We start from the raw sequence: 16,496 nt of genomic DNA, 5'->3' as shown, positions 1-16,496 counted from the left end.
GTAGTCAACTCCATCATCAGCTGGGGTGTGGGGGGGGGGGTCCCCCAACATTTGATTCGTCTCTTTGCACTCAGATTCTCTCACGTGGAGCACGAGTGATGCGTAACCCTCTTTCCCAGCCACAACTCCTACAACCAGGAATGCTGTCCCCCAACCCCCCCAAAGTGTCCTAAATGATTTCAGTTAATTCGAAATAATCAAGACAATGTGGGTCTCTCCATAATAATGCGGGGTTTTTTTAGTTTTGGGGGGGGGGGGGTTAGATCGTGTAAAAATGTGTCGTTAACAACGCCACCACCCGACACAGCCAATGAGATTGTAAATGTTGTGGATTTCCTCTCCAACACACAACCGCGGTGTTGCTGTACCAGTGACGAATTGGCCACGTTCTGTTTACGTTGCAAACCTGACCAGTTGGCTGTGTCGGGTGGTGGCGGGTCTAACGACACATTTATATATTCACACGATCGAACCCAAAGAACCTGCATTGTGGATGACATTGGTCGCGAAATCCAGCTAAGTGTTAAAATAGACGCCATCATATCCCGCGGCTCCTCTTGCCTGCCAACCACATACATCATCGCTACATACGGTATTTGATTTGATTACATGCTGGGAGGGAGGTGGAGGGTGGGGAGGTGACGCGTCTTACGATCCGTAAAAATAAAAGGGGCATTTTAATTTTAAAGCATTTATTGACAAAGTACCACTCGGATGGAGCGATGCGTTGTTACTTAAAATGAACAACAGATAAATATGTAAAATAACACGAGCGAGGGCCAGGATAGAGGAGGGCCAACAGTTAAATGCCCCGGCACGGAGGGTTCAGTAGATGACCCAGTAGGTGACTCAGCAGGTGACCTGGCAGGTGAACCAGTAGATGACTCAGCAGGTGACCTAGTAGGTGACTCAGCAGGTGACTCAGCAGGTGACCCAGTAGATGACTCAGCAGGTGACCCAGCAGGTGACCCAATAGGTGACCCAGTAGGTGACCCAGTATGTGACTCAGCAGGCAACCCAGTAGGTGACCCAGTAGGTGACTCAGCAGGTAACCCAGTAGATGACTCAGCAGGTGACTCAGCAGGTGACTCAGTAGGTGACCTAGTAGGTGAACCATTAGGTAACCCAGTAGGTGAACCAGTAGATGAACCTGTAGGTGAACCAGTAGGTGACCCTTGCTCTGAGCAATGATAGCAGAGTAACGCATATGCCGATTCGAGGGGTCTGCACGTGGCTTATAGGCTGAAACGTCGAAGTAAAAAAGAAGCGATTTCGTCGCTCAAATGACCGCTGCCGCCCGCTTGAGACAGCAGTGGAAATTCCATATTCCTACGACAGGGGCGAGGACATCCAAAGGTCAACCACTGTTGACTTCATCACAAAGAGTTACCAATTTTCAAGACCCCTCCCCCCACCTCCTGGATGGGGCTGGGGGTGATGATGGGATTAGCCAACCCCCACCCCGAGCAACCAGGATTCTCACTTGCGACCTTCAACACAACGTGCGTGTGTGTGTGTAATGCACAGTCGGAACTTTGTGCGCTATAGAGAGGAACGAATGAACAAAAAGCATCAGCAGTTCCCGTAGAACTGCACTGGCCCTCAACCAGCATTTGAACTAGCGAGCGTTCAGATCGCGAGCCAATTTCTCTGCCACTGAGCCCCACCTGGCCGGTTACCTATTGCATACACGTTACACAATACAAAGACAACAACAATATAAAGGATCGCTTTGACTGTCACGCAACGAACCGCACTCAGAGGTAGCTCTGGGATATCCGCTTCCACGGGCAGTTCTGTGTGGGCCAGAGTGGTCACTTGAAGAAGTGGGGACTCTCAAAGGTAGATCTGTGACATCCGCTTCCACGGGCAGTTCTGTGTGGGCCAGAGTGGTCACTTGAAGTGGGGACTCTCAAAGGTAGATCTGTGACATCCGCTTCCACGGGCAGTTCTGTGTGGGCCAGAGTGGTCACTTGAAGAAGTGGGGACTCTCAAAGGTAGATCTGTGACATCCGCTTCCATAGACAGTTCTGTGTGGGCCAGAGTGGTCACTTGAGGAAGTGGGGACTCTCAAAGGTAGATCTGTGACATCCGCTTCCACGGGCAGTTCTGTGTGGGCCAGAGTGGTCACTTGAAGTAGTGGGGACTCTCAAAGGTAGATCTGTGACATCCGCTTCCACGGGCAGTTCTGTGTGGGCCAGAGTGGTCACTTGAGGAAGTGGGGACTCTCAAAGGTAGATCTGTGACATCCGCTTCCAAGGGCAGTTCTGTGTCGACCAGTGGTAATTTCTGCGGGGCGTTCTCCGAGGCCGACGCGCTGCTCTACGAGATTTTCAGATTTCACGTCTCGTGATGTCATTTATAGCGGCCGAATACTCTAAATGCGCGATGGTGACTCCCCAAGCGTGGGAGGGAAAAACCGGAGGACGCGGAGAAAAATCCACGCGACCGCGGTGGGAGAGAGAGAGAGAGAGAGACGCGCAAACGACAAATATTCAGCAGGCGTCAACAGGATCAGCATCGGAGCCACAACCTCCTGTATACCAGGCGAGGTAGCCAACATCTCCTTGCCACCGTGGTGCCGTCACTATTTGGGGGTTATGACGGGGGCAGCGTGCTCGTCACCCCCTTGCAGACGTTCGCCGTTTGAATTCCAGCGACGGCCCTGCTTCATAGCTTTCCTGGGGTATATCTTCTTTGGTTCTTTCGGTAAAGTCACCACGTAGAATGAGAATAAAATAATAAATTGATAAAATAAAATAACACAATAATATTCTCACGACGTTTCGGCCACAACACAAGGACAGCGCTGTCCTCCAGACAGTCTCGTCCCCTTCACCTGATGAAGGCCGCTTGTGTTGTGGCCGAAACGTCGTGAGAATATTATTGTGTTATTTTATTTGATCAATTTATTATTTTATTCTCATTCTACGTCACTTTACCGAAAGAACCAAATAAGATGAATCCTTGCAGTCACGAAAGCTTTAAATCGAAATTTTCCTGGGGAAAACGGGCGCAATTGTATTGATGCTCAAAGCAATTATGCAAACGGAACATCCATCACATTTTTATTTAAAGCTTTCGTGACTGCAGGGATTCATATTCTTGGTTCTTTCGGTAAAGTCACGTAGAAGGGAAAACAATAAAATAATAAAAATATAATTATTACTTTATTGTTTCCCATCTACGCGACTTTACCGAAAGAACCAAGAATATAACATCTATCACATTTATAATTTTTCTTCTATTTTTCCATCCCGTTTGCATAGGTGGGGCGGGGAGGGGGGGCGGCGTTGGTGACGGTGGCACCGCGGTTCCACAAAACTTCGGCAGCCGAACCGATTCCGCACGCACACCCCTGGAACCCGCGTGGTGAAGTATGGTAAACCGCCCCCCCTACCCCCCACCATTAACCGACACGGCATGGGGGGCGGGGGGAATCCATCATCACAGACCCACCGGCTGTAAAGTTACATTCCTTGCGTATCGTCGAGCCTCGACGCGTTTGTGCGGCGACTCCCTCCGCGTGGTGTCGCCTGCTCTGGTCCGCCCCGGTGGACCCCTCCGAAGGATCGCCAGTGGCCCCCGCAAAAAATGCTTTTGCCCAAGCGGCCCGGGCGGCCGGCGTGAAGTGGGGGGGGGCGGGGGGGGGGTCGCTCGCAGCTGCTTAACCCCCCCCCCCCCAAATAATACGCTCGCTGTTAATCACCCCCACAATTACCTGTTGTTGTTGTTGGTGTCGTGAAAAAAACGCAACCTTCATGCGCGGGTCGCTGAACCTGAATGTGAACGTAACGAAAAATTCCGCACACTTCCCCGTACATTTTGTTGTTGCTCGAATTCAATGCAGCTCCACCTATTTGTTTAGACCTTAACTCTTCCTGGCTTTGGCGGCGGGGTTCACTTCGGGCAGGCGCGGTCTAATGTGCAGTGACGCACCTGCACGCGGACACACGGACACACACACACGGACAGACACACACGCGCGCAAGATAAAGATCACCCCCCCTGTGTAGCCTCAACAGATTGTTGGGGCAAGCGGTATCGGCGAGGGGCACCGGCAAAGGCCGGCGGCAGGCCAGCACCACGCCCGGCCGCCTTTGTCTCCCGAGTGGCGATGTTTACAGACCGCGCAAGGTACTCATTTGAGGCCGAGTCGACCTAGGGGAGAGAGGCCTAGGACCAGTTAAAAAAAAATCGTCAACGCCCTGCTTGTCTTGCGAGGTCAGGAGCATTCGTCACCACAACAGCAGCAGCAGCAACCAAATGATCGTAATAATATATATTTTTTACAGTTTCCAAGAATTTTATTTTATTAGCAACTGTCCATCGCTTTCGGAAGTTTGTCCAAGTTCTTCCCCTTTCTGTGGGGGGGGGGCGAAGGGGGGGGAGTATTTTTGGTAGCAGGAAGAGAAATCTGGAGAAAGCCCCCCAACGTGTACAGGCAGCCATTCTATTGGGCAGCTCCCGGATGAAATGATCGTTTGTCTGACACGCGGACGGGAGGCTACGGGCGACGTGAACGGCACGCGGCGGTGGCTACGAAATCCGCCGGCGGGGCCCCGAGTTCGATTCCCGGCCAAGCGAAGCGGGCCTTGGTTGGGTCCTCTCCTCTCTTCACTTCACCGAATCGGCACGCACCGGCGTGGTGAAGTACGTTCAATCAATCCCCCGTGACACGCAGGGGAGGAGAGGTGTGTATGCGTGAATGTTGAACTTCTTTTGCACTGTACGTAAGCCAACCGGAGGGCGCGTGGGTCAGGACAACAAACTCGGCACAAAAAGCAGTTTTTTCAAGAAATTGGTTTTCAATCGAGGTGACGATTTAAAAGTGCATTGCACCAAGAGGCTTCCTAATACGGGAAGAGCGTTCCAGACGGTCCGCAGGAGCGCATGTGATAGCGCCGCGCGATGACGCGGTGACCACCGCCTTTGTTTTCGACGGCTGAGCCAAAAGCCGCTGCTGCTGCTGCTGCTGCCGCTGAGCGGAGTTCTCGTGACGGTGGTTTATACCCCCCTCGACGAGATCGGCGAGGTACTGTGGCTCATTTTGTGGCGAGCTGTGGGGGGGGTGTCTTGGGTAATTCCCCACGACGTTGCTCTCAAAGGCCGGGGGATCAACCTCTTGCAGAAGCCACACACAGGGGGCCGCGTGACACTTCGTAGCGGAACGGCGAGCACTCGTGCATCATCCGAGACCGTCTTTGTTCAGAAAGCCGCTGCTGCGCTGCTGCTGTTGCCGCGAGGATGACCGGAGGAGAAGGACGAGAGGCGAGGCGAGAGTGGCGGTGAGCGGGGCAAAAGTGAGCGGCACGGAGGTGGGCGTGAGGGGGGGGGGGGTCGGGTTGGCCAGAGGGATTCAGAGTGGGGGGGGGCGGGGGGTCGCCACACGCAACTCCGGTGGTTTCCCGAGAGCTTCACAGCAAGCGGACCTCCCGCCCCAACGCACCGGTGTTGGGTTGCCCGCGCTGGACAACTTATTATTTTGTTCCACTGCGCAAAACAACCACGCTCGTCAATTGGAAAGGCGCGTGGTTGGGCTGCGGGTGATGGGGGGGGGGGCTGAGAAAGAGGCACCTCCTCGATGCCGCCGGGCGCAATGCGGGAGCGCGTCGCGGGGGGCGGGGTAGGAAGGCGGGGGGGGCCGCCGTAACAAACCGGAGAGCTCTCACTGCGCCCACTCTCTCCAGGACAAGAATGCAAGTCTCGGGCGAAGGGTAAAGCTAGCATTGCACATGACGATGCCTTATAGCATCAGGAGCTCGATGTCCCACTATTGAGGTCCGCTGGCCACGAGCAGAGGACTTCAGCAGAGAGGGAGGGTAAGGTGCATTATAGGGTCCACAGACGAATGTTGCTCCTAGACTGACATTCCCCATGCACGTCTAATCTTGCACGCGACAATGCTATACGTTCAGGAGCATCGATGCCAATGTCGAGGTCTGCTGCTGCTGCTGCTGGTCGTGACGAGCGGGCTTCAGGAGAGAGAGAGTTCGTGGCGTTTTGCTGTTCCTGGGTTTACTGTGTGGGTCCCGTAATTTGGATTGCATGGCCACAGTCCCACTACTGTGGCTTGCCGTTAACGTGTGCTCTGTGTCTCTCTACGGCTCTCTGTGCATTTCTACGAGCCTATACACATCCCTACGTGTCTCTAGGCAACAGCGTGTCTCGATGGGTTAACCGTGCGGTCCACAGTTTGGGTTGCATGGCCACAATCGCACTGGTGCGGGTCGTGTATTTAATTTTGCATTCATGAAGGAGATGTGTGGGTGCAGCATCGGCTTGGTGATGATGTTCTGTCGAATCCAGGGGGTGGTAAGATGATGTTTGGGCCTCCGGCGGGAAGCGACGGGGCCTTGGGAAGCGTTCAACTTGCGGAGGCAAGCGTCCCAGATGCGGGGGCAATGCACCGCGATGGCTAGGAGATGTTAACTTCCTGCAGGAGGTCGTAGGTTCCATCCCGACCCTGACGCCTGCTGTATGTTTGGGAGTTTGCGGTGTCTATCTCTCTCTCTCTGTCTGTGTCCCCGTGGCCGCGTGGATTTTTCTCCGGGCCCTCTGGGTTTTTCCCGCCACATTCAGAATCGCCGTCACGCGTTCGGAGTATTTTTTTGCCCGTAAATTTTGGCCGCTTTACGAAAAATAGCCGCACAGCTCAGTGAGACCTTAATATATATAAAAAAAAAATAACTTAAGTTTAGTGTTTCATCAACTCGCCCGGATTGCAAATCGGCTTCGAGGCCCGTCCTGAGCGGCAGCGTTACGCTCAAGTTCCGTCCCGCGTCGACGAGGAATTCCGTCAAACCCACGATGACTCGAGGCATCGTGACCCCGTGACCCCGTCCTCCCACCACCCCCCCCCGCCCCGTGTGTCACTCACCGGCCCTCCGCGGCGACACCGTTGCGCTGGCCTCTGCCGGCTCGCCGCCGAGCGCGATGAACGAGGGCAGCTGCCTCGGCTTCCCCCGCGCGGCATCGTCACCGCCGTCGTCACTGGTCACGATACCGGCGGCGGCGGCGTCGGCGGTGGTGGCGGCCGTGCGTCGTTGCAACGCGGCGCTCTCCGTGGTGCGGGCGCTGCGTCCCGGTCGCTCGGCTCTGTCACAAACGAGCAAACGATGATCGAGAGATTACGTCATGGGCATCGTCGTCATCACCATTGCCATCGCCATTGAAGGGCTTCAAGAAACACTTGACACCACCAGCAATGTTCAGTGAAAATTCAACGTCACCGTCGTCACCTTCGCAGTCATCAGTCACAGCAATCATCATCGTCGGTTGCGAGCGACCGCGTTCCATTCCATTTCCATTTATTAGTTCCATTTATTTGGTATAGCCCTGTGAGCCATCCGGCTCTTGAATCGGGTGCAACCGCAACAAATAAAAACCATGAACAAGAAAACATCTTAAAGTGACTTTGTGACTGTGCAAACAGAAAATCCCGGAAAAAAAACATCAAAATATTCCTGAAATAGCACCGTATACACCAACGCTGTGTTGCACGCAACTGCATGCCATTGTGACCAACCCAGTCCATCTGCAAGTGATTCAGTTGCAGGCAACCAAAGCAGGCTTATGTCGTGCTCATTTTACTTGTAATTTGTATCATCGACGACTCTTAACGAATCATTTCATTTTGTAGTTTTGAGTCAAACTAGGACGAAAAGAGGGGGTTCCTTGCCAACAAACACCTGGGCAGTTCGTCGGCATCGGTTCAAGCAGCACAGCCCGACTCTTGCCGCTGACGAGACACCGAATGGTCGAAGCCGCTCGTACATTTTAGCGATCGTCGTCGCGAACCCCGGCCCGCCCGAGTATGCGACGCTGGCCGGTCCAGCCGCGAAACCCGGCTCACCCGCGCGTCCCTCTCAGCTGCCCAGCCGCCACCTTCGCCGCCGTAGGCCCCGCCGTCGTCCTGCTCGTGCCGGCCGCCCGGTGGAGCAGACGGCACCGCTGCCCACGCTGGCAGCTGCCCGTACGGCGGAACTCCGGGCACTCGAGCGTGTGCAGCTTCTTGCACTGCCGAGCCATACAAAGACAAAGACAAAGATCCCCCGTATAGCCTTAACAGGCTGTAGGGGCAAGTGCTGTTAGCGAGCACCTATGAAGGCCGCAACGGTACACGAGGGGGTGGGTGGCCAGCACCACGCCCGACCGCCTTTGTCTCCCTAGTGGCGATATTTACACACCGCACCAGGTACTCATTTGAGGCTGAGTCGACCTAGGGGAGGCCCGGGACCGGTTCAGATAATCGTCGCTGGTGTTGGCCGTGCGAGCGGGACTGTGAACTCGGGTCGCCGGCAACGAAAGCGAGTGGCGTTAACCACTGCGCCACCGCCCGCCACACACGACAAAGAGCCCACGACTAGCCTTAACAGACCCTGGGGGAGGACCCAGGAACGGTGTCAGATATTCGCCACCGTCATTCGTCGCGAGCGCGAATCGAACTCGGGGTGCGACCCACACACGCGCAAAACACAAGCCAAACTCAAAGATACATTCGCGTGGCATACAATCACTGAAGATGTTTTTGCTGTCATCGACGCGGCTGTCAATTCATTTGTACGATGAACGGTTGAACACAGGGCCCAGCGGACGCTTGTGTCGCAGAGGTTCGAATCCGGCAGGCCGCCCCGGCTAGCTCTGCCTGTCGTGCGCTTGGCCACGACCAACTTCTTGGCTCACAGTGGGCGAGCTAGAAGAGCGGGTCGCGCGTCCGGTGTCACGGTCCAAATTTGGAAAACGGGACGGGACGGAACAAAACGAGACGGGACGTAATCATGCAAACATCAGGGGCTAGGAAAACGAGGCGGGGACCCAGAGTGCATTCGCAAAGGGACGCCACGGTGGTGAGATGTCAATTACCTCGCCTGGTGTACAGGAGGTCGTGGGTTTGATCCCGACCAGGACACCTGCTGTATATTTGGAGTTTGCGTGCGTCTCTCTCTCTCTCTCCCCGTGGTCGCGTGGATTTTTCGCCGGTTTTTTCCCCCTCCACATTTTAGAATCAACGCATCACGCGTTAAGAGCAATTGGCCGCTATGAATTTCCACGCGATGATGATAAGCCGCTTCCGTTGAGCTATCATTTGTGACGGCCAGGTCCCATTCTGAAAAGGAGCTAGGTACTTTCGGTAAAGTCACGTTGAAGGGAAACAACAAAATAATAAAATACATATAAAACAATAAAAATTCTCACGACGTTTCGACCATAACACAAACGGTCGTCATCAGGTGTGTCGGTTTGCATAAAAACCGATTTGCATAAAAACCGACACACCTGATGACGACCGTTTGTGTTATGGTCGAAACGTCGTGAGAATTTTTTATTGTTTTATATGTATTTTATTATTTTATTGTTTCCCTTCAACGTGGTGACTTTACCGAAAGAGCTAAGAATATGAATTACTGCAGTCACGAAAGCTTTAAATCAAAATTTAAGAGCTAGGTAGCTCAGTAGGGGCCTTTCCTGGTAAAACATAACATTGTTTAGTTTAGAGTTTAAATCAAACCACTACCTCCACCCACCTCCTGCCCCCCCCCCCCCCCCCCGGAATCGTCATCAACTCGACGCGGGGAAAACCACAGACGGCGATCGCAGATAAAAGCGACGAACTAGCCCCCCACGGCCCCCCACAGCCCCCCACACAGTCACCCGCCCCCCTCCCCCCCCCCCCCCCCCCCGACTCCACCGTCAACAAACGCCGCGAGTTTTCACGGGCGGAATGAAACCACAACGATCGCGGCCAGAGCGCTAAATAAAAACGAAAAGCGGCAAAAACCGGAGCGGGGGAGCGGAGCGCCCCACTATGGGGGCTGACATAACGGGAGCGGAGACCCCCAAAAAGGGGGCTCAAGCAACGGGAGCGGAGCCCCCCATAGTGGGGGCTGACATAACGGGAGCAGAGACCCCCGTGACGGGGGCTCAAGTAACGGGAGCGGAGGCCCGCCACATTGGGGGCTGACGTCACGGGAGCGGAGCCCCCCAAAACGGGGGCTGATGTAATAGGAGCGGAGCCCCCCACAATGGGGGCTGATGTAACGCGCCATCCCTCGAGCACCTCCCTCTGTTCTATTTTCGGCGCTGGGAGAAGGAAGGTGGGGTGGGGGAGGAGGGGGGTGGATTTTGAAAGGAGATGGAGGGGTAGAAGGCAGATGAGCGGGCGGTTGGGCGACTGAGCGAGTGGGTGAGTGAGTGGGTGAGTGTGTGCGTGAGCAGGTGAGTGAGCGGCCGAGTGAGTGGGTGAGCGGCCGGGTGAGCGGGTGAGTGAGCGGCTGAGTGAGGGGGCGAGTGGCTGAGTGGCTGGGTGAGCGAGCGGGTGAGTGAGCGGCCAAGTGAGTGGGTGAGTGAAAGTCCAAGCGAGTGGGCGAGTGGCCAAGTGGCTGGGTGAGCGAGCGAGTGAGTGAGCGGCTGAGTGAGGGGGTGCGCGAGTGAGCGGGCGATCGAGCGGGCGAGTGAATGGCCGACTAATTGCGTGAGGGGGTGAGCGAGCGGGTGAGCGAGTAAGGTTGGGTGATGGGGGGTGCAGAAGAAAACGGGCGACTTCTGGAGGTGGGGGGGGGGGGGACGACATGGCTAGAGACGCGTGGCGGCCGCGTGGGGAAGTCAGTGGTGGTGTCGGGCACGAGGGCAGCAGCTGATCGGAGCGCTGGGACCGGGACTCCTTTTAGCAGCACCGGGGGAGGGGTGGTGGTGGTGGTGGGCGCGGGGGAGAAAGGGAAACCTGAGCCGCGTGTCCGTGCTCGCACGCCGACCAGCGACGCGGGAGGCGAGAGTGAGAGTCCAGAAGCTGAGGTGGGGGGGGGGTGGGAGGGCCCGCGGGGAATCTGACCCACCGACCTCTGGCGTACCACGGTGGAGGTGAGAACGGTGGACCGACGAGGGCCTGGAAGCCGCCGGACAACCGCTGAGACTTCGCCAAAAACACGACGAGGGTGGGGGGGGGGTGGGTCGGCTCCACCCAGCGCCCTACGCCCAATTGGCCCGGCGGCAGGAGCGGAGACGGCAATAATAATGACGGGCGATGAGAGCGATTATCGCACGCGAGTACATTTTATATTCGCGCCATCGCCACAGCGCAAGGGCCTGCCGTCCACCACCAAGCCACACGTGCACGGTCTGTGGCCGTCATTTCTTAGCAGGTGGCGGGGGGGAGGGGGGCATGCTACCGCGTGTTTCAAAATCAAGCAGATTGCTTTTTTATCCTCTTAACATTTAAACAAAACGACCGGCACCACCACCTCGACCACGCTGCTCCACCTCCCCACCCACCCACCCCTTGCCTGTCCCCCCCCCCCGCTCCTGCCCCCCCATCCCCAGGCTGGGCGACCCTCTGGCAGCCCGGGCAGCTCACGTGACAAACACCCGGCCACTGACCCTGACCCCCGGAACCCTCAGCTGTTGCGTCGTGGCGACCCCTGTGTCCCGGCGCCTTCGGTTACGAACACCCCCCCCCCCCCGCACATCCCCTGCCTTGCTCCCTGTGCACAGGGCTAAACTTGTGTCTTGCTCGCTCGCCCGCCAAACCCTACCGCGCTAGCCCGGTCGCCCGCCCGCCCGCACGCCCGCCCGCCTCTATAATTGGGAAAAAGTAAAAGTGATCGGGGCTCGCTTCTCACCACGGCGACCGCACGATGGGTTTGTAACTCAAGCGCTTGACATGCGACAGAGAGAGAGGGGGAGGGGGGGGGGAGAGAGAGACAACTAGAGACGAATGCCTCGATGAAAAGTGTACCGCTGCGTGCTGCTTTACGAGACAGAGAGACGTCCCTCCGCTGAGAGAGGCCGGAGAGAGAGAGTTGCAACCCGGGTACCAGCGTTTTGCCTACGCGCTGTGACGCTGCCGGCAAGCACCGTAATTAATCGCAAGGCGCCATTCAGTTACAACGGTGTGGGATTGCAAACGCTCATGCCAATTATTAAGGCCATTACAATTACCGTTGTCATGTGCGTGTCTCTACAGCGCTTGTACGTGCGCTGAACTTCTTTCCCACCGCACGTAGCCATCCGCGCTAATCCAGAGGTGCGAGTGGTGAATGGTGGCGATGAGTGGTGGTGAGAGTGGTGATGGCGTACACGCGTAGTGTTGAACTTCTCTCGCACCGTCGCACGTAGCCAACCGCGCTAATCGGAGGTTGCGAGAGAAGGGCAATAAACTTAAACGATCGCTGCTCGGGAAAACGCAGTCGGGACCGAATGCCAGTTTTCTTTGAAACCTTTAAACAAGTCTTCACCCCCCCCTGCCCCCCACCACCCCCCCCCCCCCCGTGTTATCCCAATCGATCGCTCCACCGATTATCGGTTGCGCTCCTCGACCGATCGAATAACGCGAGGACAGTCGGCGAAAGAAAGAAAACAAGAAATGATGTCACCTCTGTTCCTGCATGCGCCGCTGGACGGGCGGTTACGGCCGTCGATTTACGATCCCATCCCCGCATCTTCGGCCGCGATCGTACAACGGCGAGTCTAATGGTCTATGGATCTCTATGCGAATCTGTGGGTTTCTGCTTGAGCCTACATGTACGTACGTATGTTGAACTTCTTTCGAGTAAGTCTCTGCGTAACGCTATGGGGTCTCTGTGCGAGTCACTGGTGACCTGGCAGAGACCATCAACTCACCGTACGCGAGAACCCAGTGTGACAATAGTTGGGGGGCCGAAACCCTGGACTCGAACCCAAGAACCTCAGCAGTGCCGGCTCGGCGTAATGGCTCACCATCCCCAGGACCGCTCGGGATCGGAATCAGAATATTTATTCATACTGCTGGCGGAAATCGATGAGCCATAAAGACTTTTTGGTCACAGGATGTCCAGTCGGGGCCAGGTAGGGAACGTCAAAAAACCTTTGCCATGGCACGAAATTAAACAAGACGTGGAACCACCCGCTCGTCGATTTCATCTTGGCGCGGCGAAATCAACAGCCTTGCCTGGCCGACGCAACTATTATGAAACGGGGCGCAATTTCCCCAACCGCAACGGCGCACAGCACCCTCCGTACTAAATTCACCCCAGTTCCTCTATCGGCCGCCACTGCCCGGTGGCTTCTCCCGCGCATCCGGCCAGGTGGCCACGCTGTTAGAACAGAAAACCATTTCACTTATTTTACCAGGTAAGGCCCACTATGAAGCTCTTTCTTCCACAGGCGAGCTGGCCACCGCGGCACTAACCAGGGAGCACCCCCCGCAACGCGAACCTCGAATCCTTGCGACTGGCCGCGTCACCGACCCCGCTACGTATCGCTCTAAACGCCATTCCTGCCCCGTCTGCAGCCATCATCGATCCGGGGGGTAGGCCGCACCGTGGGCAATCCTTTTCCACAGACTTCTATCGTCTGCCGACCTCGCTGTCGGCTCCGGCGTGAGCCTGGTCCATGCTCTGATGTGATCCCGTCCATGCTATCCTTTATAATACCATTGCGATACCAATATTTAAAAACTCCATTTTCGTTCTTTTTCATTCGCGATTTGCCACCCGACGACGGGACGCTCGCGATTTATTTTAGTTTGCACCTACGTGACTTTACCGAAAGAACCAAAGAACGATGGCATATTTTAATTTTACCAAGTAAGGCCCAACTGAGCGGTTTAACTCTTTTTTTCAGAAGCGACCTGACCAACCGCAAGCGAAAGCTCAGAAAAGTTGCTTATCGCTGGGAAAAATTGAATCGCGGCCCTGAGAGCAAACTCAACTTCATAATGAAGTTTTCAATCGCGTTTGGATCGTTGTTACAAGAGCTAGGGATGGGACGGACAGCAGCCACCACGCCGCCGCTTTCAACCGTAGCTGCGAAGCGTAAACAACAATCGAGTTGAAACAAAATATGAAGCCTATATAATACAGTAAAACCTTGCATTGCGAGCATAATTCGTTCCGGAAACGTGTTTGTAATCCAAAGCACTCGTATATCAAAGCGAATGTCCCCATAAGATATAATGGAAACTCGGATGATTCGTTCCACAACCCAAAAATATTCGTGTGAAAATGATTAATACAAAATTCCTTTTTATATTTTTAGTATTTAAGTTTAATATAAAGTAATCAAATTTATTAATTAAATTTAATCGTGGCTGGTGTGAGGAAGACGAGAGAGAGGAGAGGAGGGTTATTGTGTAGGACGACTTTCACTGTCACTAACGGAATCACTGCCATCTGTTGGCTCACTGGAATCTTTTTCTTTTTGTGCGATTTTAACAAGGAACCTATCCAATGACACTTGCTTTTGCCTCCTTTTGAGGGGGCAAAAAGCATTGTTGCAGTACAGTTACTAAAGAACAGTCACTACACTTGGACACAAAATAAAAAAAATGCTTTACGCACACACACGTGGTCACAACACTATAGTACTGTAGTAAACAGTATACACGTGGTCACAACACTATAGTACTGTAGTAAACAGTATACACGTGGTCACAGCACTATAGTACTATAGTAAACAGTATACACGTGGTCACAACACTATAGTACTGTAGTAAACAGTATACACGTGGTCACAACACTATAGTACTGTAGTAAACAGTATACACGTGGTCACAACACTATAGTACTATAGTAAACAGTACACACGTGGTCACAACACTATAGTACTGTAGTAAACAGTACACACGTGGTCACAACACTATAGTACTGTAGTAAACAGTACACACGTGGTCACAACACTATAGTACTGTAGTAAACAGTACACACGTGGTCACAACACTATAGTACTGTAGTAAACAGTATACACGTGGTCACAACACTATAGTACTGTAGTAAACAGTATACACGTGGTCACAACACTATAGTACTGTAGTAAACAGTACATACGTGGTCACAACACTATAGTACTGTAGTAAACAGTACACACGTGGTCACAACACTATAGTACTGTAGTAAACAGTACACACGTGGTCACAACACTATAGTACTGTAGTAAACAGTATACACGTGGTCACAACACTATAGTACTATAGTAAACAGTACACACGTGGTCACAACACTATAGTACTGTAGTAAACAGTACACACGTGGTCACAACACTATAGTACTATAGTAAACAGTATACACCTGGTCACAACACTATAGTACTATAGTAAACAGTATACACGTGGTCACAACACTATAGTACTGTAGTAAACAGTATACACTTGGTCACAACACTATAGTACTGTAGTAAACAGTATACACGTGGTCACAACACAATAGTACTGTAGTAAACAGTATACACGTGGTCACAACACTATAGTACTGTAGTAAACAGTATACACGTGGTCACAACACTATAGTACTATAGTAAACAGTATACACGTGGTCACAACACTATAGTACTATAGTAAACAGTATACACGTGGTCACAACACTATAGTACTATAGTAAACAGTATACACGTGGTCACAACACTATAGTACTATAGTAAACAGTATACACGTGGTCACAACACTATAGTACAGTAGTAAACAGTATATGCTCGCACGGATGTTGACTATACGAGTGAGGCACGCCGACTGAGACCGAGCATGGGAGAAGATTACCCACAATCCCGCAGCGAAAGAGAGAGAACAACCATTGGCTCAGTTGTGATCACGTGACGCTCGGCAGACAAAGCGTGTACTGTACGTACTGCTCGTATTGCAAGACATCGCTCGTTTATCAAATTAATATTTATTTAAAAAAAATTCTCGTCTTGCAAAACACTCGCAGACCAAGTTACTCACAATCCCAAGGTTTTACTGTATATATACCTCCCGCAAAAAAAAAAAAAGACACGCACGCGCACAAAGGGAGAGCGTGCAACAGCTGTCAACAGCGGCTTTCCCTGCTCAAATACAATCGGGGCAAAGGAAGGCCGCTGCCGCTGTTACAGTTAACCAGCCGAGGAGAGCCGCGACACCGGATCGCCGCTCCAGCCGAAGAGCCCCCCCCCCCCCCGGGGGGACTGAGTCCGTTACATAAGCTCGGACGCCGATAGCCCAATCACGGCGGGCGCTCACTCTGCCCGGGGGGGGGGGGGGGTGACGGACAGAAAGAGGGTTCCCAGCCGTCGGGAGAGGTTACAAACGAACGGCGTTTTATAATTGGCGCGGCCACCGCGCGCTCACACCCACCCCACCCCAAACTACGCTCGGCACTTCAATTAGCTCCGTGATTGCTTGGGAAAAAGCAGGGTGGGTGGGTGGGTGGGGGGAGGGGGGACGGTGTGTGCGTTGGGGTTGGTGTGCGTGGGGGGCAATTTACAGGCAGGGTCTCACCCCCCTCTCAGCTGTGAGGTGTAGGGTGAGGAGGAGGAGGAGGTGGTGAGAAAACAAATGGTGGCTGGTCCCCAGAGACCCATCAAGATTGACTCGCCTGATCCCTGGATTACGATCGCTCCCAAGACAGCCGACCCCCGCAACGTTTACGGAGCGCCAACCCGCTCCGTAACCCGCTCGGTGACCCGCTCGGCGACCCGCTCGGCAATAATGACCACTTTATGGGGAGGAAGTCAAAATCCGTTGTCCTCGTTATGCAGGGAGATCGTGGGCA

General features: G+C 53.9%; 1 protein-coding gene across 3 annotated transcripts in view; it reads right to left on the bottom strand.

Moving 5' to 3' along the window:
- Positions 1 to 675: 675 nt before the first annotated feature.
- The window catches only part of ZC3H3 (zinc finger CCCH-type containing 3), a 41,209-nt gene continuing 25,388 nt past the window's right edge, over positions 676 to 16,496 (bottom strand). For 2 of the 3 annotated variants that reach the window (XM_076053910.1, XM_032977493.2), the window contains 3 exons: positions 7,856 to 8,019; positions 6,881 to 7,098; positions 676 to 3,939 (listed from right to left, as the gene is read on the bottom strand). In XM_076053910.1, coding sequence (XP_075910025.1) covers positions 3,872 to 3,939; positions 6,881 to 7,098; positions 7,856 to 8,019 — 450 coding nt within the window. In that variant the 3' untranslated portion in view covers positions 676 to 3,871. The remainder of the gene's footprint in view (positions 3,940 to 6,880; positions 7,099 to 7,855; positions 8,020 to 16,496) is intronic. The other variant, XR_012930149.1, reaches the window with a different exon arrangement.

Source organism: Petromyzon marinus, chromosome 63 (genome assembly GCF_048934315.1).
Source record: "Petromyzon marinus isolate PM22_M1 ecotype Great Lakes invasive population chromosome 63, UKy_Petmar_22M1.pri1.0, whole genome shotgun sequence".
NCBI classification, from domain to species: Eukaryota; Metazoa; Chordata; class Hyperoartia; order Petromyzontiformes; family Petromyzontidae; genus Petromyzon; species Petromyzon marinus.
This window is presented reverse-complemented; position numbering and strand designations above follow the sequence as displayed.